We start from the raw sequence: 26,722 nt of genomic DNA, 5'->3' as shown, positions 1-26,722 counted from the left end.
GGGGGGAACCGTGATTCCGCTAAGCCTAGGGGTGATCTTAATACAAACTCCTGAGAACATCTTAGAACAGATGGATTCATTTCACAACCACCAAGCGAAGGGACGGGCGGAACGGATGCTATGAGCGGGGATGGAGGCAGGCTCCGAGAGTAGGAGAAGTTGGCCATCAAGGAAAGCTGAAGGGGCAGCGGTGGCAGCAGCAGCCAGTACTGCTGCATCGGGGAGCACTGGGAGCACAGCGCTGCGGCTGGAGAGAGGACATCGGGGAGTAAATAGGGAACGGAGCAACGCAACGCTGACTGGAAGAGAGGGAGAAGAAAATCAAATCTGGGCACTGATGAAGAAATGGTGGCATTGCCACCCTGCCAGATGGCCACCTCGCACGCAGACCCCTTCATTTGCTAGCAAATTAAAACATCCCTCCGTCCTTTCCCAAAACACAGCGCTCGCAAGCACGAAGCGTGGTAAAAGCACGCCTTGTTGGCTGCAAGACCCGGAAGCTACAACTGGTGTCAGCATGAGAACAAGCACAGGAGATGACGAGGGGATGGCACCTCCTGAGTGGCAGCAGGAGCTGGAGATGCCTCCCAGCAGGAAGACGCCCTGTTTGTCTGGACATACAAGGATCCCCGGCCGACCTGCAATGCAGAGAACTCGCACAGAGCACCGCTGTGCCCACCCTGATGTGCTGGCTGCAGTCACCCAGCCACAGGTGGCGGCCGCACGCTACCCATCAAAGACAAAGCCCCTCCTGAAGACCAAAGCTGTCATCGTTAAATGAAATGGAAGAGCACCCTGCTGCCTCGGCAGGCACCCCATCACCTGGCCTGCTCCCAGCCCTCAGCCTAACTGACACCTCCCATTCCTCCTGTGCTGTGGATGCCCAGCATCCCGTCCGACGTCTGCTGAGGCTGCAGCACAGCTCTGGAGAGCACCACCTGGAGCTGCCATCCCAACACGGGGCAAGTGACAGCCCCTGGAAGTAAAAGAGAAATCAAATACAGAATAAGGGGAGGGGGTCCCACATTTCTGCCCCAGCCCAAGGGAAGGGAAAGGTGGGCGCAGGTGGAGAAGCAAGGAAAAGAGGACCCATGGGGAAGGGGCAGAGCAGTGCTATGGCTGCCACCAGTGCCTCTCCTGAAACACTTTTAAATCTTTCCTGATGGAATGTTTGACATATTTAATACATGCAGTAAAAATTAAAGTCATAGATAACTCCGTATTAATCTGTACAGGGACTGACAGGCTAGATTTAATCACTTTGTCACTGCTCAGAGAGCTCACTTCTGCATGATTCAAAGGGAAGGGAAAGGAGTTTTCAAACCAGAGCCTTGCTGCTTCCTGCACGGGACGCTCACGCTGGGAATCCTGCAAGCAGCACAGTGCTTGTTTGTACAAAAGTGAATGCAAACTATAGGGAAAATCAGCTGCAGCCGTGCAAAGGGACGGGGACAGGGGCAGAGCCGCCGGGTGACACCCGTGTGCGGGTACCTGGAGAGCCACCGGCAGCTGCGGGAGAACCAACACGTGTCCCATCCGCCTTCCTCTCCCTCACCAACGGCAAAGGGGTTTGGGTTTGCTTGAAATGCCACTCACAGACAGAAGGACGCTGAAGGGAAGGGAAATGCTGGCGTGCACCGAAAGGCTGCCAAAAGCTACTTCATGTGCACGAAGGTGGTTTTCTTTCTGCTACAGTACAAGTGCTTGTGCCTCAAGTATAAAACGCAAGCCTCCAAATCACACAGACGAGCTTCTTATTTTTATTTTTAAAGTGATAAATAAGGCACTGTACTTTTAACTAAAACTGCCTGGTTCCGAGTTCAAAAGCCCCAGGACCATCTGAACTGCAGACACTTCCTTCTGAACAGCAGAGCCAGACAGGCTGACCTCTTCTCCGCCCCAGACACAGCTTCCGATGCCTAACATCACGGGCGTGATCCTGTAACTGCGGATTTTAAAGGCTTGCTACAGCTTATAAAAGCAGCTTTAGTTAATGCATGGTAAGGGTTACTACTATACAAGAGTTCTGTACATGGCTACCGCTGCGTTGCTACTTGGCGTCCAGCCGCGAGCGCTTGCTGTGCGAGCAGTCCCCCTTCGCCCGCAGCTTCCTCTTGCCCTGCGAACTGCTGCCTTCCTGCCCCTTCCTCACGGCCCTGGAGAGGGCTTTCCCCCCGCCTGCCTTCTTGTTGGCCATCTTCTGTGCCCGCGTTGAGGACTCGCCCAGCGGCCTGTGCCGCGGGGACGGGCCCAGCTCCTCGTGGCCGGGCGGTGGTGCGGCACGGCGGCTGGTGTTCTCCTTGCCCTTCCGCACCGGCAGACGCGCCTTCTCCAGCTGCCTTCTCGGGACTCTCTTCTCTTTCAGAGACATCTTCTTGGCCAGCTTGCTGCTCCTCTCCACCTGCTTGCGGGTGGCGGGGGCCTTGGTGCCCACCTCCGAGTGCTTTATTTTTCCAGCCTTCTTGGCCGGCACCTTGTCCTTCCCCGAGGAGCCGGCCCGCTCCTGCGTGGCCTCACTCTCCTTCAGTGTCCTCTTCTTCCTGCTGAGCTGCTCAGCCCTGGGCGAGGGCTCCTCCTGGCCTTTACTCTTCCCTTTCCGCCCTTTCCCCGCTCCATCCGCTGCAGGTGATTTAGCAGGGAAGGCGTCCGCCTTGATCTGCAGGGCCAGCTTGGGGGACATCAGTGGGTTGATGCACAGGCTCTTGCGGCTGGGCTTGCCCTCAGGGCCCGGCTGCTCACTGGGTGCATCGCTGCGCCGGTCGGTGCGGGCGGCACGGTGCTGGGCCCGCAGCTTGCCCCGCAGCTGGGAGTACTTGCGCAGGATGCGGGTGCTGGCCTGCGTAGGCAGGCTGGGGGTGGGCTGCGCACCCCGCTCCTGGCTCAGTTCCTCAGGGCCGGTTTCAGGTGGAGGAGGCTGGCCGGCCCCATCGCCCTCTTCGGCCTCAGCTTTGTCAGCATTCTCGCGGATCTTGGCCCACAGCTTTTGGTTCTTCAGGTTGTTGCGGGCTGGCGTGGTGGCGGCGAATTTCTTCAGGTGTTTTTTCAAGCGCTCGGCCTGCAGCGAGCTGGGGTAGAGGCCGGAGGAGGAGTACTTCTGCATGGGGACCTTGATGGGGGGGATCTCCCCTGGGAGACGCGTGTTGAGTTTCTTCACAATCACCAGCGAGCGGGTCTCAGTGGTCTCCAGGAACCACTGGCAGATGTCGGACAGTTTGTAGGCCTTCATGAACAGCATTTGGACGGGAGACAGCTTCTGAACCTCCAGCGCCCCTCTGCTTTTCCGCGTCCTTTTCTTGCTTTTCCAGATCTCCTTCAGCTTGTCGGCTTTGTTCTTCACCTTGGGCGCCGGCTGCACCTCCTTCTCCAGCTGGATCCAGCCCTTCTGCACCTTCATGTACTGGGCGTTGAACTCGGCGATCAGCTCCTGGTTCTCCTCCTCGGCACACCACTCCATGAACCTCGGCTTGCTGTCTTCTGCATCCACATCCTCCAGACCCAGAGCGTCATCATTCCCTGAACTGCACTCATCCCTGGCTTTGGGGACAGCCTGCATAGACTCCTTCCCTGGCAAGGTCTTTTTTGCAGTGTCAGCAGGTGCGGGCACATGTCTTAAGTTATAAAACTGCAGAGTGACCTTTTTGTGCTTGGCAGCCTTTGCTGGGAGATGCTTGTTTCCTCCACCCCTGCTGGTGGGACACGGAGATTGGCTGCCCGCAGGCTCATAGTGCTCCGGCTTCCCTGTGTCCACAGCACTGTCAGAGCTCTCCTCCTTTGCACAAGCACTGCCTGGCTTCACCTCTGCTTGCACACTGCCTGCAGGCATGCTGCTTTCTGCCGGTAGGAGGATGTTCTTCTTGGCATCAGCCTGCACACAGATGTCCAGCATCTCACCTGGCTGATTTTGGCCACCTGTAGCAGCAGGGTCGTCTTGAGGGGAATTTTCTCCCTCAGACGCAGTTTCTTTTGCTAAGATGCTTTTATAGGCCTGTCTGGTGGTGACACCGTTCTCCTCAGCACTGCTCTCCAGAGCCTGCTCCGTGCTCGGCCCCTCGTTGTGTTGGAGCAGCGTGCTATGGAAGCAGTCGTTTGGGAAGTGTGTGGATGTTGTCCCATCCAGGTTCCCTTCTTTCTTGAACCGCTTAGCACCAGGACTCTTGGAGGCTTTGATCTGAAGATCAGGAAGCTGCATGGGGCTGGAAGAACCAGTGTCCTCAGAGATGCCCTCGGCGGGTGGTTGAGACTGCTGGCTTCGGAGACGCCGGTCAGATGCCACGAGCATTCTCCTTCCTTTCTTTCGCTTCTTGTCTAGGCTCTCTTTGGAAGAGATGGAGTCTTTCTCTGCTGCTTCTGAGTCGTCGGGTTCAGGCAGCGTTTCCTCTTCAGCAGGCTCCTTTTCACCTGCTGGGCTGTTGTTCTGCTCCGCCTCCCCCTCCAAGTCCACAGGGAAAGCTATGCCGACTGGTGCAGCCTCCTCTTGCTCAAGGGAGGTGTCACCTGGCACAACTGATAGTTCGGCATCTGGTACATTATCAGTGCTTTTGTTCACCTCCATGCACTGCAAGGTGGCAGGAGGTTCTGGTGGGCAATTCCTGCCCTCAGTGGAAGGGGGCTTCTCAGAAGTCTGAAGCTCTGGAGAGTGTGGAGAGAGCTCTGCAGGATGCACACCACAGGGCTCTGTGCTGCTGGCACCTGGGAGCACTGCATGGTCCCTGGTGTCAGCCTCAGGTGCCACATCTGGAGCAGGGCAGGGCTGCAGGGGGGACCCTGGCTCCGGGCTGCTGGGGAGGTCTGGAGCAGTTTGCACACCCACACCTGGGGAACCTTCCTCCCCGACGGCTGCTTCAGAGGCAGGAAGGGCAGCACAGCCCGCAGCTGGTGCAGCATCGCTGTCCATGGAGTTGCCATCACTGGAGGGAGCCGTGCCAGCCTCCTGGGCGGCCGAGCCCCCAGCCCCTTGGCTACAAGGGGAGCCCGGGGGCGGCGAGCCAGCCACGCTGTCCTCTGTCTGAGGACTGGGTGGTGCGGAGAGTGAGAAAAGGGGCACAGCCACAGCAGCCTCCCGTGATCGCAGCACCCGCATGTCCCGCAGCTCCCGCTGCATGGAGCCCAGCTCACCCCTGCCCTTCATTTCTCTGCCAGCTGGCGCGCCTTTGGCCAGCAGCCGGAGCGAAACCCTTTTCTCCCCATCCCATCCTGCCCCCGAGGAGCCGCCCCCCGAGAGCACCAGAGCTGGCTTTGTGCTTACGAGCGCCTGTGTCCGCTGCGCCACGCTGCCGCCCCGCTCCTCCGCCCGCGAGCTCTTCACCAGCGTGCGGACAGTGGGCAGCTCGCAGCACTCCCCGTTGAAGAAATACCCCCGCGTACTCTTCCGCGCTGTCCTGCGGGACGACACGGCGCGCTGGCTCTCGAAGTGGCACTCAGTGATGGGCTGGCTGATGTAGACCACGTCGCATTGGTTGTCGTAGTCATTAATCCGCAGCCCCGAGGCCTTTTTGCTCTTGCGGGAAGGCCGAAGGGAGGCTGCCTTGGCACGGGGGTGCCCAGCGGGGGCACGGTGGGAGGTTGGTGCGGTGCCGGCAGGCAGCCAGCCCTCTTTGGATTTGTCGAGCGGGCCTTTGTCGGCCGGGTGCAGGTGGCAGCTCGCCTTGCCCTTGGCCGTGGCGTGCAGGTGGTTGTCTGGCTTTGGTCTTGTGTCTTGTTCTTTTGCATCGAGGTCCTGGTGCAAAGATGCTTTCGAGCCACATTGTAACGCATTCTCTTTGTCCGCACGGCGAGGAGGGCTGACAGCAAAGCCAGGGTCCCACGGCTCCTCCGGCAGAGCCCTGAAAGAGCTCTTCTGGGAGCCCAGACAGCTGTCCAGGCCATCCTCGCTGCCGTTCACGTTGGCCACTTTGACAGAGATGTAGCCTTCCACTAGCGCCTTACCTGCTCCCTGCTCTTTGCTGTCCTCACACCTTCTGACGCCAGCGTCTTGCTCATGACCAGCAGCTTGCCCCTCCAGGCTCTTTGTGGCGTGGTGGAAATTCAACGAGGAAGAGTTCAACGTGCTGAGGTATCCTTGGGTGGAGCTGTCCTTTGGGCTGGCGGAGCGCAGCCGGGTGCTGGGGGGGTCGGGGAAGTCTCTCCTCAAAGCAGGGCTGGAGCTCTCTGCCCTGTCCATGGGCTTCAGCTCTGCAGGCTGCCCCGTGCTGTCACTGCCCGGCTGTCCTGGCTCCAAGGAAGAAGGGGGCCTTGGGTCAGTACACGTAGCACCCTTATCCTGGTTTTCAGTGCTTCGCTGGCTACAACCAGAGCCACAAGTGGAGGCCTCCATGCTTTCGGATTCAGACGACTGCTGGCCCTCAGAGTCCGGTTGTACTTCAGTGTATATGTCGTTTAGCACACGAATGAACTGCTTCTGGTGGTGCGTACACAGTCTGACCATAAACTTTTCCAGTGGAGACTTGGGCTGATTGTTAGAGTCTATTGCTACTGCCTCTGCTGCGTCCTCACTAGAGAGACAAAGAGAGAAGCAGTCAGTAACACATCTCGGGAACAAAAGTTTACTCTGCAAAACTGGAACAACCCTTCTCCTCCCATGCGGACCCATCACTCGCTGGATGCCCAGGTGAGATCGAGTACCCTGGTGCCACGAGGCTGGCAGCCCCCAGCACAGGATATGAACTGCATTTTGTTTGTCACGCCCTGCTGGGGCACCATAACTGCACTTCTCCCCTAGGCAGCACTGGTGTGTAAGCACCACGTTCACGGCAAATCTAAACTTCCTGCTGAGAACGAGGTTCGTGATACACACAGGCCCAACACTTCTGGGACACACCAGCACATCTACACACACACTTTTTGGAGGGCTCCCAGCCCACAGGACATGCCTGCAGCCACGCACCCTTCTGTCCTGCTGTGCCTTGCCATTTGCCCTGTGCTTTGGTTTACTGCCATTTGGTAAATTCGCTCTGCTCACCTGCAGTGCTCACTCAGGAAGGTGGGCACCACTGTCTACAGGATTGCTGCCATGAGATACCTCTTAAAGAAGGCGATTATCATTTCCCTGCTCAGCAGAAGCAATTAATGAGGACGTATCGGTGGGGAGGCTAAGGGATAATTACACAGTGTTTGCAAGAACTTGTCAGGAGCATGGTGCCAAAACCATGCTTGCTCCCAGCAGCAGCACACACAGATCCCGCCCCGTCCCCATCACTCCTGCAGTGGGTTCTCAGCACTAGCCCCATGTCGGACCCCACCAGCACAGCTGTGGGGCTGCGGAACAACCGCTGTGCCTGGCAGCTCGCTGTCCCCCAGGAGGGCAGGCTGCTCCCTGCTCCCCTCCTGGAGTGACTCATGGCTCCTGCACGGGGAAGCACCACAAGTCACTGCTGACAGCTGCTGGGTGGCACACGGAGGAAGCTTTTGGGGAGGTGCTGGCTCTTGGGCTCTGCTCCCAAACTCTGCAAATGGAAGGGTCCCATGGGCTGCTCTGGACTCTTAGTTTGGCCACATGGCCTCCTCTTCACCCAGAAATGCTGTTCCAAGCATCCGCTAGCCAGCCCTGCGTGTCCCAGTGTGCCCAAATTCCAAGCTCAGTTTCTTAGGCAGTGTTTTTTCAGCACCTCCCAGAATAGCTGAGCAGGTTACACTTGGCAAATGCGCCCCTGAGCCCCAGAACAAGCCGTGTGGCCACCACCAAGCCCACTGCCTTCAGCTGAACACCCTCCAGCAGTTCCGGCCAGTTCCACTCGAGGTGAACAGAAATGAAAGCGCTCAGGTACAGCCTGGCCCCTCTCCAGAGCCCTGCATGGAAGGGTTTTGCCAGAGAGGATTCCTGCACGGCTCAGCTCCTCCCCTCACCCTGCGGGTAACAACAGGGCAACACCTTTCCCCTACCACCAGGAAGGAGGCTCCTTCCATTGGGGCAGAGGTCTCCCCTTACCTGCCCGGAAGCCCAGCTCTGCGCAGTGGCAGCCATCTTCCTGCATTTATTACCGCAGCCCGTCCACCCCCCCGCCACCTCACTGGGGTGCCACAGGACGGGGAAGTGAAGGCCAAGCAGCACACTTCATCCTCGCCCCAGCTGCTTGCAGTGCCAAGGGAGAGGCCGCAGCAGTGGGTGGTGAGAGGGGAAGGCAGGCTGCGGAGCCAGGATCCCTCGCTAGGGAAGGGGCTACAGGTTGTCAGCAGTGTCCCTGCTCTGTGAGCACCCTCGCTGGCCCTGCAGCAGGCTGGGACAGTGCAGGTCTCATGGCTTCGCCCAGGAATGGGGGCACTAAGGAACTGGGGACGTGCCATGTCCTGCCCAGCACCATGGGCACCTGGTGCCTCGGGTGCACCTCCCCGTGCTCTCACCTCTTTTCCTCTGATGTCTGGCTGACACCACAGCTCTCACTGCTGTCCTATGCCCTACCGCGCTTCAAAGAGTTAATCCCAGATATGCACAGCTTGCTCAGTTGTAAATTTAAAAAACAGATATAGATGCTTTTCCTGGTTGATAAAGGAGATGACTACACTAAGACTCAATGCCCTTTGTCCTTAGAAGACCCATCTCGTCCTCAGTGCCACCGTTCACCCCTGCCTGCGGTCACCTAACTGCAGGGTTCTCTGCTTTCACATCACCGAGACCCAAAGTTGGACCACAATTCCTCATCCCGAGTCCATCCGCCCCCTCCTCAGCCTACCCCCAGGTGGGAACCTTCTCATTCTGGGCATCGGAGGGCTGAGCACAGCCCTGCAGTGCCTGCCAGGGGGACGCATTGGACACCAGTGGGTCCCTCTGTCCTGCTGACAGTGGTGCAGCAGGACAGAAGGACCGCAGAGGACAAGAATTGGGGATGTGCCTTTGGGAGGCAGCACAGGCAGGGCCCGGGGGACACACAGGGAGCCCTCTGCAGCCTTCCCCCAGCACAGCTCTCCCTGAGCTGGGCTGCCTATGAGGAACATGCCATCGTGCCCAGCACCTGCAGAAGCCTCCAGCCCAGCCCCACAGCCAGCTTGCTGGCAGCTCCTGGGGCACCCACCCTTTGTGCCTCCAGCCCAGTCACTCACCCACCCAGAGACCCCAGCCTGGCTGCCACCTCCCCCCGCCAGCAGAATGCACCCTGCTGTCCCACCAGCACCCTGCCACCCGAGCCCCCGCTGCCCTCCCAGCTCTCCCCGCTCTCTCCTCCTCTCTGCCTGTCACAGAAGGTGTCAGAGGAATCAAGGGGCAGTAGCTGTCAGCGAGACACACGGAGCTGTTGCCACGCAACCGCCGCGGTGTAGCAATTAACGCTGGGGAAAACGTGCTGTGCTCTGAAGCTATTTGCATAGCTGCGTGCTGCAATACATTTGTTTGCTTTGTGGCACCACCGGTTAGCGGGGCTGGGAGCCAGCCCTCCCCGACTGCTGCTGGGGGGACCCAGTGCTGCCAGCAAAGAGCATATGGCCATGGTGGTGGGGCTGGGGGCTCGCCTGCTGGGGACACCCCCAGCACCAGTATGGGATTTACGTGGGTGAAATGCCATGTGCTCTCTGGATTTCATCCTGCACTGCCCATGGTGCGCTGCCCACCCCACAGAGCCAGCTTGTGGCGTGCTCTCTCTCCCCTTTAAAGCTCTGTGGGCACTCTGCCCGTGACTCAGGAGTGCATTTTTGAGAGTAGAAGGGGAAGAAAGAGAGGGAGAAAGGAATGAGCTGTTTCACACCAACCTACCTGCAACGCCGGTCCCTGAAAACCTGCCAATTGCCAACGGCAATCTTCTGGCTTGCCCACCCTGAGTGCCTCACTACGGAACATAAACCCTTTTTGGGTTTCCTTTGTTAGCCTGTGAGCAGCAGTTGGATGGATTATAAGTTTACAGGTATGTTTTGTACCTCAGAGGCACAAGAAGCAGCGGCAGAACAAAAGTTCAAGGCTAAGTGTTTCTGTTCCTTTCAGACCACTCTAAGCACCAGGATTATAGTTCTGTAAAAGAAACAAAACATAGCTATAAACTTATAAAATCCAGTTCTGTGTTTTTATGGGGATGACCTCTCCCCTCCCTCTTCTGCAGTGCCAGCCTCGCACCACCCCAAACCAGCAGGGACTGGAAATGTGGGACCTGATCATGACCAAGGAGAAGCTGAACCCTGAGCAGCACTCCGTGCCAGCGCACTGAGCCACTGCCACCGCTCTGCCCCACGCTGGTCCCTTGCACAGCCCCACGGGCAGGGACGCAGCCGTGGGGAGGGACACAGCCATGGGCAGGGATGCTGCAGGGCATTCTTCAGCTCGTCTCCCCAAGCCCCAATTAAAGGCTGACACCGGGTGTACCGGTTTCAATGACGCTATTTCAATCCTCAGAAATCTGCCTGGCACCTCACACTCCCCACACAGATGAATGAGTCCCTTCACACCTCTGTGGGTGCTACAGGCATTCTCTCTTGCTGCACTGACAAAATGGGAAAGCAGCACGGGAAGGGCTGAGGCTCCACACAACAGCCAAGAGAAAAGCAGTTTTCTACTCTAAAAGCTTGAGTTGTGCAAAGCACAGCCCAAACGATGATGGAAATAAAGCTGCTGAGCTTCCACGGCCCCTGAATTTAGGCTGCCCTTGGTGATGAGCTTGGAGTTTTACAGCTCACGTCCAGCTGAAAAGCAGGAAGCAGAAGTTATAGAGGGGGTCGGCCTGGTTGGGTTGGTCTGGTTGGGTTTTGTCAGCTGCACACAGGTCATACCAGACACCAACTGATGGATAAACAACATCCATCCATTACAGAGTCAGGTGTTTAACCCTTCAGAGTAGTGTCTCCATGTTTTTAAAGCACTTACACATTTACAACAACCTTCTCCCCACCTGTAGCCAAATAAAAACCAAACACACCAAAGCTGGTTTTACATTAAACAAAACACACAGCCTCAGATAGACAGGTTGATCACGGCGCATTCCTGCCATTGCTTCCTCTCCCCACGTAACTGATCCGACCGTATTCCACCACAGCTCAGCATCTCTGGTGGTACTCCCAATGCAATATTTAATGACTAATTAAAAACCTTACCATTGAGCTATTGCTTTAAAACCAAGGGAAATTCATCACATTGGAAACGCTATTCTACACACTGGGTTTCAAAGACTTTCCAGAATTGTCCTTGTTAATTTTTCTAATTATCAGGGACATCTGGGCGAGAAAAAAATGACAATGAGTGTTTCTCTCTATGGTGGTACTCACAGAATGTATATGTACATATATGTTTTTTGCCCCAGTGTGGGTGTGATAAAAGGAATGCAGCAGCTGGGTAGAGCCACCACCATAGCTCAATGCACACAGCACAGCCAGAGCTTGGGATGCATCCATAGAGCAGAGGGTATCCTGGGTGCAATTAACAGATGTTGGGGGACATGGCCCCATTTCGGGTAGCCTGAAGATTCAGATAATTGGGCCTGGGATGATCAAGGCCGTGCTGTTAATAAAAACAGTATCGCAGCTCCTAAGGGTGGGTCCCCCCATGGTGGTGCTACACTGCGTCGTGCAAAAATGCCTGGTGACACAGGAGCCAGCACTTTGCTACAGGTCTGTATGATCTGCAAACTGCATCCTGAGCAGCCAGCCCCACACCTGGTGCACCGCCGAGGCTCGCTGCTTGGGAAATGGGTTAAGGCAGAAAACGCAGATCCCAGCACCAGGAGCCCGGGGGACAGGGCTGGTGCGGAGCGGACAGGCTTGGCACGTTCTATTTGGAAAGTGGGTTAATTCAGCTGCCGCTCAGCTACCATTAAATGATGGAAGTTAATTTTATAGTCAGATAACGATTAAGAAACCAAAACACACGGCAGGAAATGTCTCCACACATTCCAATGGGGAGAGGTTTCCTCTGCGCTGATGTGCCCCCCAGCTCCAGCCTTCCATCCTTCCCTTAAGCAATTTGCATTCCTCACCTTATCTCCTTTATTTTACTCCTTGCCCCCAGGCACTATTGCACTTCCTTCCCCTATTCTCCTCTCAAAAATTCACCTCAGTATCCCATCCCGCAGTTATTTTTCTCCATCATTTAAGTGTCCGTGGACCGCAGCGCTAGAGGAAGACCAAACAAATGCAAACCTGGTCCAGCCACGGCCAGCATCCACCAAAACAGGTCCCATCCCCACCCAGTATCCCATATTGTCCAGCTAGGTGGCAAACGGAGGCAGGGAAGTACACCTTGCTTAGCACGTAACGCTGTCAGTGTTACAGATGTATCTGGCTGTCTTCAGGGTTATTTACCATATTTAGAACATCCTTGATTTTGGCAGCTTACCCTTTGTAATTGGATGCTGCAGTTAAAACATACTTTATCTCCGCAATTTTCCTCCCCGCAGCATAATGACAGGTATTGTTTGTTTCTCTGTGCCCGGGATGAAAACCATCAATTGCTTGTTTGCCAGAAAGAGAAAAAATGAAAGGAAAAATCTACCTATCAACTACTGATCCTTGCAAAGGAGAGGATCCCTTGGAGAAACCCAAAGTGGCGCATCATCTCCACACACAGCGAGAGCCACGGAAAGGCAGAACCCCCCAGCGCCCTCACTGCTCGCCCCCACCCCATGACTTCTGCACCTAGCAATAAGCTCATTAAAGGCGCTGCAAGTTTCCTTTACATCCAGGGAGATGTTTTTGCAGTTCTTTGCCGCACATAGCAATCCAGTCTACACTCAACCAGCAGTACAGGCACTGACAGAGGTTGTCCATGGGTATGCCAGCACAGGTCCCGAAACAGGAGCGGCAGTCTACTGAGTCTGATGCACAAGCACAGGGTGACAGCTCTGCAAAGCCAGCAGTGAGGTCACAGGGCTGTCAATGCATCCAGCAAGAGTGAACACCCAGGTACAGAGCGAGCTGGCACAGCCTTCAGCGCTCAAGCTCGTGTCTGATGCTGAGAAATCAGAAGAAAACTTGCATTCACATACAGAGTACACTTGCTGTGGAAGGTTCTTAGGCAAAACCAGAATCCTAAGGCATTTCTTTTTTAGAGTCCCCTTAACAGTTGAACGATTTGTTTTAAACCACTACTAACATCTCAGACGTGGCCACCTGCTTCTAAGGGAATCTTGCAGAAACCCCACCTTGAGCGCAGCACAACATCAGAAAGCCCAGAAAAATCATTCCGCCACCTTCCCCCAAAGGGGATGGAGACACTGAACTGCACCTTGCTTGCCACGTGCTGTTAGCCACAAGATGCACTTACGTCTATATATGTGGAAAGACTGAACGTTACACTAAGCAGGTCAGAAACTGGTCCGAACTCTCCCCTCGGTGAGAGCCGCAGCTGTCCCCAGCCCTGCAGAGGGGACACGGGCACAGAGCAGTGCTGCACGTGGGAGCTCCTCCAGCAGTTTTTCCCCCCACGCACTTCAAGCAACTTTTAACAATGAGTGTCAAAGCCTTCAGCTAAAGCTCAGGGAGGAGAAAAGGGCAGCCAAAGTTTGGGTATTAAGAAAGGAAATCACAAAAGCCCCTTTCAAAGTCAAGAATGTCATTCCAAAACGAGTTCAGTGAGCCCGTGCACCACGAGCTGGGCAGGAGGGATTTGGGACAAGTGATGCCGGGACCCTGGTGCACGTCAGCAAAGAACAAAGCATGGCAGGTCTAACAGAACAGCGTGCAGGGCACCTGCGGATGAGCAAGAGAGGGACTTCAGAAAAGTTTTGTTGCCTTTTTTTTTTTTTTTTTAACGTCACCTGTGAATTCTGACACTTCAAAGGCGACCTTGGGGACTGCGATGCAATGGCTGTGCGCTCCTCCTCCTGGAATCGGCAGCTTGCTCTCAGACGTGGCTCTGTGCTGGGTTCTTTGGGAGGAGGGTGAGAAGGAACTCAGGAACTAATTTGGTTGTGAAATCAGTCTGGTTTCTTCTGAGTTCCCCATTGGACAGCTGAGGACGTGATGGACTGTAAATCATAGAGGCTGCATCGAGGGAACCAGAGCGGAGGAAACAGCAGCACTCCCACGTACAGCATTATTTGGGATCCTTCCAGCACCGTAACGTCTATCCCAGTCTCTCGAGAATAACTACATTAGAAAGATGGTCTTTTATTTTAATCTCTTTGCTGTCTTCATTGTCTCAGCTTGCGCATTCCCAGATTTGCTTCTACCACCGCAGACTCTGCTCCTGACATCACTTTTGGGCTGCCACCGTGCCTTCAGTTCTCACTTATCCCAGCACTGAGAGCACCAGGAGGCTTCATCGTGCTGTCCCATTCCTAAGCCGGTCCAAGAAGCTGCTACTCACGTCTAGCTAAAAGGGAAGCTGGCAGACTCTTTAAGCTCCCTCACTTCTAATCGTAGTTCTTTTCCACTTCGACAACACAGCGTGAATGCTTCTTTCTGGCTCGGGGCACAGCATTCTCTTCATTACACCGTGTTGTATTACAGAACGTTTCAAGAGAATTTGAGACCTTGTTCCTTTAAGCTGAAAAACTTCAACTTAGAAGTGCCAGACCATCAGCAAGTCCTCCAGGAAATCAAAAATAACAAAACTTTGTTTTTTCCAATCATCGCAGGACGAGAAGTGTCGATTAAAAACGTTCTGGGAAAAGCTTGCAACGTGCAGTACATCCGAACAAATGGCAGATGGGAACACGGCTCGACACTTTCGGAGGCTATTTTCATAGCTCTGACAGATGTATTCAGACATACAGAAAAAGATATGATAAACGCTAGTTTACAGCACGGGGCTTTCAAGCTATTTACACAAAGGCTGGCTATTCCCGAAGCTGTGTAAGGCGCTGAGCAAACCAAGTGTTCATTTAGGTGCTATTTGCCAAGCAAAGCTAAGCCGAGGACGGTACAAAGATACCTTAGCATTTTGCTTTTTTTTTTTGTTTTTTTTTTTTAATACCAGGATTAGCATACAAGAAATACAATCGTTTGTAACGTAACAGCTAAGCATCTTAAAATATAAAATAAGGCACTGGAAATCGTGTTAGTAAAGGCAAACCCTCCGCTGAAGCCTGTATTTCAACAGCACGAGAAAAGCAAGCTCTCAGGAGAAACGAGGGCTGCACAGGCTGCAGCACTACGCGAGCTCTCCCGAAGCCAGGAGGTTCCTGCGTGTTGCTCCCCAGACCACCCTAGGGCTGAGCACGAAGGTTAGCAGCAGTGCCTGAACCCACGTGGCTTCCATTACACAACACTTACTGTAACCTACTTTTTAGCATTCAGCATTTAGGTATCAATAATGCATGGCGTTAGAAGTAGTTCAAGCCGACGCAAAGCGTGGGTGGGGGAAAGCAACCCGTGCGAAGCAGGCAGCAGAGCGGTGCGGCATCGCTGCGACCCAGGCAGGACGGCAGCACCGAGCTGCCCCTTCCAGGAGGCAGTGCTCCGAGGGCATGCTGCCACCCCGGCAGAACCCCCCGCATTTGGGAGACCACAAGCAAGCCGAGTGGAACCACAGCGGGCGGCAGCAAGGATTGCCAGGCAGGCTCTGACTGCAGCAGTTTCCACCTTGACTCATTGCTAAGTGCTCAACGGACGAGGCTACTTTCTTTTTTCCTCTCTCTCGTGAGAGACCGTTCGTTCTTCACCAAATAAATTATTTACCGTGAAAGAAATTAAGGTGGCCGGTCGGGAAGAGCAAATTAGAGTACAGGAGCTGCACGTCAGCTTGCACCAGCGCTCCCTGCCCGGCTTCCGGAGCAGCGCCATCACCAACCCTCATTAGGAACAAGAAACAAAAGGAGCGCGGTCTCCCAGCCTCGGCTTTACCTGCCATTTTCCCTTCCTGCCCCGCTTCTCTCGAGTCAGCACCTGGGGTTAGCAGTGCGGGCGCTTCGAAAGCAGGCTAGAAACAACAGAACTGGAACCCCCAAAAAGTTTTTCACAACAAAATTTATTAGAAGAATAGTGGTTTTGAAAAGTCTAGCATCCAGTGAAAACTACCATACACAACGTTACAGCTGGGAATGTGTTTCCAAAATGACATGGTCAAATAATACAATGGAGCCATTAAATCTTACACATGCACAACAAGAGAATTAGCGCTTTGACGTACAATGCAAAAAAATAAATGGACCACGTGAAATAAAAATTTAAAAGTACTTATCACATACATTAAGACACAGCTTATTTAGTCCAGTCAAAAAATCAGAACTGCATTAAAAAAAAAATTAATGTAGTGCAATCAAACCAAAAACCTTAATTTGTGATCATAAGTGCTCTACTACATAAAACATTGATCATAGCAAGGAACAAAAAATTCAAATCACACAGTACAAAAAAAATCTGTAAATAAATATAAACTACAGTACAAGAGAAATATTAAATTATACAATTCCGTCAAACTGTAAACAGTATATTGAAATGAGGTCCATAAGAGTAAAGGGGGGGGTTCCTGTTTTTTTTTTTTTTTTTTTCCCATGACACTTGAACTTCTAGAGGTCAGAGAGAAATGCCATTTTCCATACTCTTCAAAGACTATGGGTTACATAAATAGAAAGAGAAGACTTTTTAGATGCAAAGTGTCAAATAATAAAGCAGAGGTGTTGCTGACGCGCGACTGCAAGCAGGTTCCGGCGAGAGCAGAGCAGCAGAGCTCACGCCAGGGCCGCAGCGCAGCCGGGCGGCGAGCAGCCGCCGCAGACCTCTGCCCATTATCCGACAGCTTTACACGCTTGTCGTACAAACACCAAACTTTGGCAGAACAATTACTCATAAACTCAAAGCACTCCCGGCCCATTGGTTTCCATCACAGTGGCCAGTGCACAGAATTCTCTAAGGACATTGCATAACTAGAGTGTAGAGGTCAGACAGCCAAGGACCCGTGCTTGAGGTTAGAAGTAGTTATGGTGAGAGAGAAGCAAGAGCCACGTTAAGGAGCCGCCTCCGCAGGGCACGGCAGCGGCTGGGAATGTATTTCTTTTTTAGCTGCGCTGGCTAGTAGTGGCATTTTAAAATATATAAGTTTAAGATAACATATATACTATATATGTATATAATATAATACATATTATATAATATACATAGGAATTTCTTACAATACATACCAGGAACCCCCACGCGATCTGCTCAGTAGTAATAACTGAATATACAGAATGCCACTATAAGTGTCTGAGGCACTGTGTGCTGGAGAGTAAATATGCAGCTTTAAAATCCGTTTGGCTGAGTTATACCTGGATACCTGAACTGAGTTTTAAGTTGACATTCATCAAGGATGTGCTATCAGCACGTCAAAAGAAAAGCAAAACAAAATACAAGTCACTGCTAGGTTTAAGAAGAGAGTACAAGTACCTGAATTGAGTGAGGATAGTGTGTAAACTGTCCCTGAGGGTTTTTAAACAGTGTGTGTACAAGTTGGATTCCTAAGAACATTAGTTTCACTTACACTGCGGACTGATAAAATACCAATGTCTGACAATTTAACAAGTGGAGGTTAGAAAGAGTTATGAGCAAACACTCAAAACATATTTTATACATTTTAAAGCAGCAGTAAGCTGCTGTAAGCATAGATCCCATCAGTACAAGCAACACGTGGGACTCAGATAAAGGTTTCTATTTGCAAAAAGCCCATCATATATCGATAAGTAAAGAATATTCACCTGCTAAATTAGAATGCACCTAGTTACAGACTAGCAATTCAAGATTAATTTTTTTAATCAAATACTTTGCTCTACTTTGCTATTACATACTAAAATTCCTTAAGCTCACTAATGCTGGTATTCTAATCTATTTTTTTTTTAAATGTTCCCCCTTCATTTAAGAAATATACCATTCCACAACTTAAACATTAAGATTCATTTTCAGTCCTCAGATGTAAAAAGCATGTCAATGAGTTTATATTAAAAATTTACATGGTAAAAAGGCTTGAATTTCAGCCAGAGATTCTAAATACTACTCATTCCCTGAAGGCATAAGGGAGAAAGAATCCCTACCCATTTTTTCTTGTGATATATTTTTCAAACTGAATGTTAAACAATGGTCCAACTGATGTCTCGGTTTGGGAAACTTCCCTTTCCCTACCCATCATCCCAGATTCTCCAAATGTCAAGCCCTGGAACGGCCTATTGCAACGATCGGTTAAAAACATCAGGCATGCGTACATCCCCTGCCTGAACTTCAGAACATCTCCTCCTTCTGCTCTGTAAAAGACAGACTGGCATCCCAAGAGAACTTGTGACCTGACCTGAAAAGCTGTTAACGATCCTAGATTGTACATTTAAGATTTCTCATAACCTGAAGACCAGATTTAATTAAGACTCTGGCATTGTAACAGAAAAAGTGCTGCAGTTATTTATCCCTTTTCTGATACTTTAGAATAGGTCAGACAAGTGCTTTTTACAGTGACAGTAAAGTTTACATGCTTTCATGCAGGCGTAAAAAATATCATCTGCAAAAATATTTGAGAAATGTAGCACCAAGTGGTTGATAAACTGTATTAGTCACTGCAGTAGCATCTTCATTGTTTCTGAGTAGGAAAACACACCGAGACTGCATTAGGTAACGACTACAGAAATTACTTCGACATTAACTTTTCCTGCTCCAGTCAGAACGAAGTCTGTCCCCTAATCCCTGCTCTGTCAGGTAGAATTAGCTTCTTGAGCGCTTCTAGGTTATACTTACCAATGAAGCAGAGACAACCACGGGGGTAGGGGGTGAGGGAACGCTCGTGTTTAGAAAAGGTGAATGAAATATCCCAGGACAGGCTGAAGAAAAGCCAGCCTTCCAGCACCCAGCCCAGGGAAACAGATTTTGCAGCTGGGTAAGAGACTTCTGTCAGGATTAGGTACAGCTCCCTAATACTAAGGTTTCCGTGACAATACCTGAATAAAGGCATAATTTGACAGGACGTGAAACTGCTGCTGTAACGTCATTATACAGACTTGGCCCAGTCAAACCAAGACTGGGAGAGAGACGGACGCTGGAACGCTGTAGCTACGTGCGGTTTTTTTCTGGTGTATGTGGAGTGCATCTATGGATCATTCTGAGTCTACAATCTCTCTCTGCTTAGAGATCACCACGGTACATCGTGTTTATATACTGGATAATTAGAAATGAATAACTGTAGTGATTATTACATTTGCTACATCTAACAGAACTAGCAGTGCAGATTTTCAGGTTTCTGAAGGTTCTAATCACTGAGTTTTCCACATAACTCGAGTAGAAACCTTGATAGTACCAAAATTACTCTCAGAACATGTTCTTTTAGGTATAGCTTTTAAGACCAATATTAGCCAACATTATCTACCGGTGCCGAACAATATTGACATAGACTGAATCTACGTTTTGTTTCTGAAACATCTGTGGGGAAAACCTAGAAGTTCCTCCTGAGTAAGAGAGAAACAGCCCTCCCATCCTACCTCTAACATTTGGCAGAGAATTGAAGATATTTTAAATACTGTGATAGTTTCCAGTACAGATGAATAAATTTGCCTTCGTAAGAGTTTGGACCGTGACAGGTGTATGCATTCTTACACTGAAGAGTTAAAATTTTGTCTTCGCTGAAGAAAAGCTCTTTACATTACAAGATGTTGCCACACTGTTTTTGAGAAACAAGGGAACAGCGCAGCGTTCCCTTCACTCCTTGGACACCGTGTTCTCCTGCTAAGACTCAAGGACATCTTAAGAGCATTAATCCAAAGTAAACTGAAAAGAAACACAATAATTCCAGTTTTGCCTGTATAACACTCATTGCAGATGATATAAAAAGCAACTCAATCAGAACTAAAAAGTTGTTCCAACCTATACAAAGCTTACTCAGCCCTAAAGCCTCTGAATCACGTTGGCGGTTCCTGTGAATTTCTGGGGGAAGGCAATGTACCCTTGGGTCCTCATGAAAGAAAGAGTCAGACTCCAGTATTGGTCTGCCACAAGACAAAGCACAGACCGTTCCTTGTCTGTTCCCAACCGGTCTAAACACACCTGCAGTTGCCTGTCACGTTTGGGAATGTCCTTGAACACCAGAAAGCTCCACGAGAAGGATGGTACAAGAATTGCTTGAACGTGTTCCCTTACTAGAGGCACCGCCTTATCTGTACATCTGCATTTGTTAACAACATTCCTTTTCTGGTGTCAGTGAAAATTCAGAGCTCAACCTCAGGTCTAGCAATGGGGTTGGTCACGTGAGCATCAAATTAGGAGATCTGCAAAGAGGAGAAAGCAAAGGCATACCTGCACCGCTCGTGTAGCTACCTCTCCTTGTTTATCCCCACTTAACAGGAAGAAAGGAGAAATTCTCAAGGAAACCATCTTGAGCTTTTAAAAAAACATTAGCAAATGACTGGGGAAAAAAAACAAAAAGCCTTCTGAGGGAAATAAAAAAGCAAGTCCAGATACGTGTCCCTACAGTACCCAACTGGAAACGTTCAACTGTATAGCTGTACTCAAGCATTACAGCCACAATAATGCCTACAACACTGCGGAATGAGGATCCAGCTGGCTGAAAGTGAGGTAATAGTTTGTAATAGGTCAGAGTTCTAAAAAAGCACTTTTACATCTTACAAGTCCAAACAAAATGAAATAAAGTGAAATAAAGGACACATTTCATACATGTTGGGCTTTCTCACCAGAACTGTACGATAATTAACTCCACACCAGGACCCCTACCACACTAAGCCTTACTCATCTTCAATTATATGCTGCAGCAAAGATTTACCAAGCGACACCTAAACTTCAGTACAATATGAAACTTGAGTCTTAAAACTTTATACACACAAAATATAAAATTACTTTTCTAGGATGGGGGCAGGGGAGAGGGATTCTCCTTCATGATACTTGGACTGAAAAACTAGTTTTCAGAGACTGCCACAAATATTATTCACAGTTTCTCGCTGTCAGGCTTCTTCAGCTACATCAACGTAGTACACAACAATACTGTTAAGTCCAATCACTACACCGGCCGGACGTTCTCGGGAGAAAGAGAAAACTAGTGACGAAAAATACCCGCAAGGCCTCCTCCTATCGATGCCTCCGTTTCTACAGAGCTGCGGTTTGTCTACGTTACACGTCAACGCGATCTCAAAAGAGCAGCAGGAGGAAGATTCTAAACCTTAGCTCCTGTCCAAGTGATCCAAGTAACATAAGCATCCACTTAGCAGAAATAACATGAGAAACAAGGCTTTTGCTACACAGACAGCAGTGAACCACACCTTCCCACACCAAAATATGGTCAACCAGGGATTTTGGCCATGCAAACTGCTGGTCAGCAGAAAATCAAGCATGCTAATGGACAAACATTAATCCCAATCATATATTTAAAATGATCCCATATACTACTAGTTAGCTACACTGAAAGCGCCTGTAAAAAATCCGTAGTGAAAAAGGAAAGGAAATATTCGTGATCACTGCAGCACTTGGAGTGATACTAGTCTCACGCGATGAATCACCTCAGAGAAAATACATTAGATGGGACTCTGAAACAAAAAGTTAACATTAAAAGGTGCACCTGAATATTACAGACTAAATTTACAAAACCTACAATAAGGTAAAATATATATCTTTTGAATATTCAGCAGCTTTTTTTTTAAATTTGTTTTTATTTTTTGAGAGGCTCATGAAATTTTAAAAAGGGACCACTAACTAATCTCAACCATGCTTCACAAAACAATAATGGCTATTTTATATTGCAGTTACCAACGTAATGCAATTAGTGCTTAAAAAATAATCTACACTTTTTTCTTTTTTTTTCCTTTTTCAACAGAGACCTTTGGAGGAAATACGGTTGTTCAAAAGCTTCTCGAAAAAGAAAGGTTACCTGAATATCAAGTTATCACAGATCAAGTGTTATGTTTAAAAGCTTTGCAGACGTGAGTACTACAATCTTCAGGTCTCAGGACGTTTAAACTGAGAAAGTTACGCGTTTGGTTTGTTGTTTTTCTGTTCTTTAATATCCACTTTCTAACCAAAGCAAATAAAGAGTACTCGACTTCTCACTATCTATTTACAATTCTTAGCCTACAGTCTGAAATGACGAGACAAATTCTCTTTTAAAACTGCAGCATTAAAGGGTAGGCACACCATTCTTCTGCTGCACGATTGTCACCCACTTCAACATACACATACAAAATATTTAGGTTAGTAAAATGAGCACTCCACATACACTACAGTGACAAGTTTTCATAAAACTCAACTCATGTTGCTTAAATAAAGACCGCTGCAAAAGGTTAAACCTCTCTGAACAGTAAAACTGCGTTACTTCTTTTTCTTTTAAACTTGCAGCAAACTTCCTAGCGCAGACGAAACCCCACGTTTAACCGCACCTCACTGCGCTCCTCAGCTGAACTGGAACGCACCGCAGAGTTTACGTACTGCTGCTGAGCTCACACTGCTAGAAATGCCGCGTTACAACTAGAGAGCTACGGGGAACCAAGATTTTGAGTCCTAAAACGTAGTAAGTAAACAAAAACGAAGGACAGCTGGGGCCAAACGCCCAGCCCGTTTCAAGAACGAGCAGTGCATATTCAGAACGACAGCAATGGTGTGCCTAACCTTTGAAAATCCAAAGTTGCTGGGGAGGGGGAGAGGCTAACAGAACCGACTGCTCCCGAGGTCATTCAGCATCCCTAGCACCGCCTAAGGCCACCCTCCCATGAACTTGTAGAAACCGTTTTCAATCACTGACGTCACTTAATGCTCTCACACAAAAACTCCAATGCTTATTTTGGTTGTGCAAGTGGGGAAAAAAAGCGGTAATTCTATCTACCTTTTGCACAGATAAAGACCGAATTGTTTCTACCTGAAGAACCAGCAATTCCGATTTGGTCGTGTTGTGGAAAGTCCAGTAAGCTCCACCCAGTTACTGACCACTCCCGCAGAAAGTCTCGAAGATAAAAGTTCTGTACAAAACTTAGCCTGGATCTCCACGTAACGATATCATTAATATTGGAAAACAAACAAACAAACAAAAAGGATCTGTGGCTTATGGAGTGCTTTTGCGGTGTTTAAATGCTTATTCTAGGATGTGCTAAACCACTATCAAAACAGGTTAAATAAAAACAAGACAAAAAAAAGCAGGACTTAGATTATTTCCTGCTACTGGCAACTGTAATATTTAAAAAGGAAACACCCATTCACTGAGTGTTCGACCCTGACAGTATTACAGCTAGATATGATACAGAGCCTGAACCAGGTCAGGCTACCAGTGTTTTACTTCTTCCCTGAACATTAACAAGCTCCTTCACTAATGTGGATATTTGGGCAGACTACTGAGGTTGTAACGTTTGAGATCACTGCTTTGTGGGCTTTTTTTTTTTTTTCTTTTTGCGCAAGATCACAGTAGTTTGTTACACATATCCCCCCCATCCCCAGATTAGAGTCATTTAAACTAGTTGTTGGAACCACGTAGTTTAGTAAACTCAAAATCAAGTCTGTAAAAAGCATGAAGGTCACAAAGAACCTTAATTCTGCTATAGTGAGGCATACCCTAATACATCATTTAGTGTACCCTGACTGCTCCTGACCATGAGAAGCTTGTCTTCCGTGAGATAAGGCTACATCCTCAAGCAGGTGAGTCAAATATCACCCTTCAAAAATATCTAACAAAATTACAGCGAAGGTAGTGTTACAAATAATTCACTGACATATTCTGAAGGTAGTGTTTGTAAGTTTTCCCTCCCCTCCCCTCCGGGTGAGCACTAAGCAGACAGCGAATGGTAAGCACGTTGAATTTAGAAAGAAAATAGCGGAGAGCCTAATGAGACCCAATTGATTAGCCACCGAATAAGCAAATCTCCGAGTTCAAGAGAGGTGCCATTCCTAAATAACTTGATTTAGCTTAAATCTTTCAACCAACTGGATCAAAGAAAAGGAAGGGGAAAAAGATTTCTGAAACATTTTGAAGAACGACAGTCTGATTCTCATTCAAAAAACCTGGTTTTAAGAGACTACCAGCTTAACAAAGTGGACTTATTTCTATAAAGACAGATACGAAAAATATCCAACAGCGGGAGGTCAGGTGGGCTGTACAGGCAAGATGTCCACTTCCACAGATCTGCATTCTTTATGAGGTAACTCAACTCTCTATTACAGAGAAACATGCAAAAGGCAAAAGGAAAAAAAGAAAAAGAAAAGAAAAAAGGGGTAGTGGGCAGGTGAAGGAGGGAATCTGCGCCCTATCAGGCTAGAAAAAAATTTACAAATGTGACATTCAGAGCACGCCTTTCACTTGCGTCCACACAAGTCTATCCTAAACCGCAAAGAAAAGAGCATTGCAGTAAATAGGAGAATGAGGTGTGCTCAATGGTGGTTGAACTATGCAGTAGTGCTCACCCAGTTTGCAAAGTAATTGGCACTCTACAACATCCCTACTCATCTTTCAATTCATTTGCACTTTGTGCTGCTTCTCCCTGGGGATCTAATTCAATCTTTACTGAAACATCCTGCCCCTCCGACCTCATTAATTTCATTTTTTTCTTTGGAGGGTTTTTCAAAGTGCCCAGCCTCTCTTTAACTTTGTACTCCAGTGTACTGTGGGGGATCCCATAAATACTCTGAGCTTTGGAAACGCTCATTTTCCCGCTCATCACCACGGAGATTGCTTCCTCCAGTATCTCGCTGTTGTACTGTCTGTATCTCCCTCTTTTCTTCCTAGGTTGCTTGGAGCCAGCATCTCCCTCTTGATCTGAGGTGGGATATGGCTGTCCAGAGGTAGACTGCTCAGCATCTGAGCCCCAGGAATCTGGTCCAGCATCCAGCAAACTTCTCCTGTTTTGTTTTGGAAGGATAGCCCTTAACTTTTTGCTAAGCGCGCTCTCCGTTTGTGAACCCATTACCAAAGAGCTATAGCTGAACTGGTCACCAGAGCGGGACTCCCAAGAAAGGTCCATGCCTCGAACTTGTGGTATCTTTAAATCCACAGGAGACGAATGGCTCACGTCCTTTTTCCCATCCTGTTTAGTTTGAAGTGCCATTTTTTGAAAGGCAGAGTTTTCTGTAAGAAAAGGAAGGTCACTGATGTTGCTGAGTGCACCATTTCCCCTGAATTTCATGCGGCTGAAATTGAATTCGTAGTGTGGTTTTGCCCAAGAAGCCTCCCTGGATAATATTAAGTGCTGTCCATGATTCTGTAGTCCAGATGGCCCATGGCTGGCAGCTGTAGAAAACTGGTTTCTGCTCAGCAGTTCTTCACTAATCTGGAGTGATCGAGCCAGCGGTACTTTAAGAGATGTAGAGTGGCCATAACCTTCCCTGGTTCCATCCTGCAAGCTTCTTGGAGGTACCCCATCACCACTCTGTAGTCCCTCTGGATGGTGCTGGCTGGGTCTCCCAGGTCGCCTAATTGGATGGAAGGAAACTGATGTGAGCAGGACTTGCACAGGTAGGGAGGGATGGGTGAGGGGGCCACTCCTTTATTAGAAGGCCTTGCTTGGGTAACATCACTTTTTGCGTTATTTATTTTTCTCTAAATTTTGTTTTTTATTTTAATTTGTTAATTTTTTTTTTTTTTTTAAACTAAGTCTCAGCATCAGTCAGTTTTAAAACTTGTTCACAAAAAAGAGAAGCTTTTTGGGCAAAGAAAAATGAAACCTGTTGGCTGGTCTCTGGTTGGGTTCACAAATTCTCGGAGTAGAAAAGACTTCGCGCAAGCGTCTGAAAATAGCACCTTAATTACAAAGTAGGAGTCAATCGCCATAGATCTATACATAACTGTGTTACTGGTGTGACGTTACCACTAAACAAGTACAGTAATAAAAGAGTAAGCCAGAAATGCAACATATTCAACATGCAAATATGACTGCCACCTGCAGTATCTACGAGTAGGAGGAAACCTTGGATGATGTTTGCTTACATCACATTGAAGAAATGCTGCTCAGGATAAAAAATGCTTAGCACCAAATATGAAAGCTGGGATACTGCAGATCGCAAAGAAAAAAAACACTAGACTTACCAAGTTGCCCTTTTCACAACTAATTGCGTATATACATGGGCCTGAATCTCATTTGACACAGAGCTTAACGTGGCTAAGAAAAAAAATCCCAAATTCAAACTATACACTTTAGTCCAGACCAAAGGTTAATAGCAGGAAAAATAAGCATGTATTTTTACCATTTTCCTTTTGTCACAAGTGTTTTCTATGACACAAAGCACTACTACTGCAGACAAACACATGCGTTTTAATCTTCTGCTTGCTTAGCCACTTCGTAGTCACTAAGTCCCACCGGCCAGAAACTAGTTTCACAATCCAGCTCCAAACCTTCCCAAGTTTGATACGCCCATTAAGAGAGACTACGAGTGAATCTGTTATAATGCTCAGGGAGACTTTGCTGGTGCGAAGCCCTCTAGATAAATCAGCGTTATTTAAAGATAGGATAAATACTACTGAAAAGCTACATCATTATTTTTAACATCACATTAAGATCAGAAAAAATAAATCTTTAGAGCAGAGGCATCCGCTGAAAGGACCTGGCATGTAACGCATGCAGTGCTCAACACATATGCTGCTAGCCTCCCTCCAGGATGTGATAGGTCATAGCTGAAGTGAGTAACGAGTCAGCATGAATTCGGAACAAAATCCAGATAAATGAGTTTGCTGTTCCTGAGAACTCAATGCATATTCTCCATCCCTGCCACAGCACGTATTAAGCACCAGAATGCACACTTGTATTTTTACACCTAAAGAAAGGTCATATTGACAACTAACTACAACGGAAGGTCATGTCTGAATTCCTTGATGCTAAACAGACTAAGCCACCATCTACCACACACATCCGTACAAGTGACTACATGTGCCAGTATGGAGCATCCTCTCTCGATCCACAGAGCTGACCAGCACAGCCAGATGCTGTCCCTGCCACCCCTGTGTTGGATT

At 49.1% G+C, this 26,722-nt stretch overlaps 1 protein-coding gene across 9 annotated transcripts in view; it reads right to left on the bottom strand.

Annotated features, from left to right (window-relative positions):
• Window positions 1-26,722, bottom strand: part of LOC110399328 (ligand-dependent corepressor) — a 57,964-nt gene continuing 31,242 nt past the window's right edge. For 2 of the 9 annotated variants that reach the window (XM_021397823.1, XM_021397824.1), the window contains one exon: window positions 1-6,491. In XM_021397823.1, the coding sequence (XP_021253498.1) occupies window positions 2,051-6,491 (4,441 nt within the window). In that variant the 3' untranslated portion in view covers window positions 1-2,050. Of the gene's footprint in view, window positions 6,492-6,958; window positions 7,905-7,924; window positions 8,303-8,337; window positions 9,074-9,679; window positions 9,833-13,661; window positions 14,750-15,795; window positions 25,189-26,722 lie in introns of those variants that run through there. The other 7 variants (XM_021397829.1, XM_021397830.1, XM_021397827.1 and 4 more) reach the window with 6 other exon arrangements.

Source organism: Numida meleagris, chromosome 5 (assembly GCF_002078875.1).
Source record: "Numida meleagris isolate 19003 breed g44 Domestic line chromosome 5, NumMel1.0, whole genome shotgun sequence".
Classification (NCBI taxonomy): Eukaryota; Metazoa; Chordata; class Aves; order Galliformes; family Numididae; genus Numida; species Numida meleagris.
This window is presented reverse-complemented; position numbering and strand designations above follow the sequence as displayed.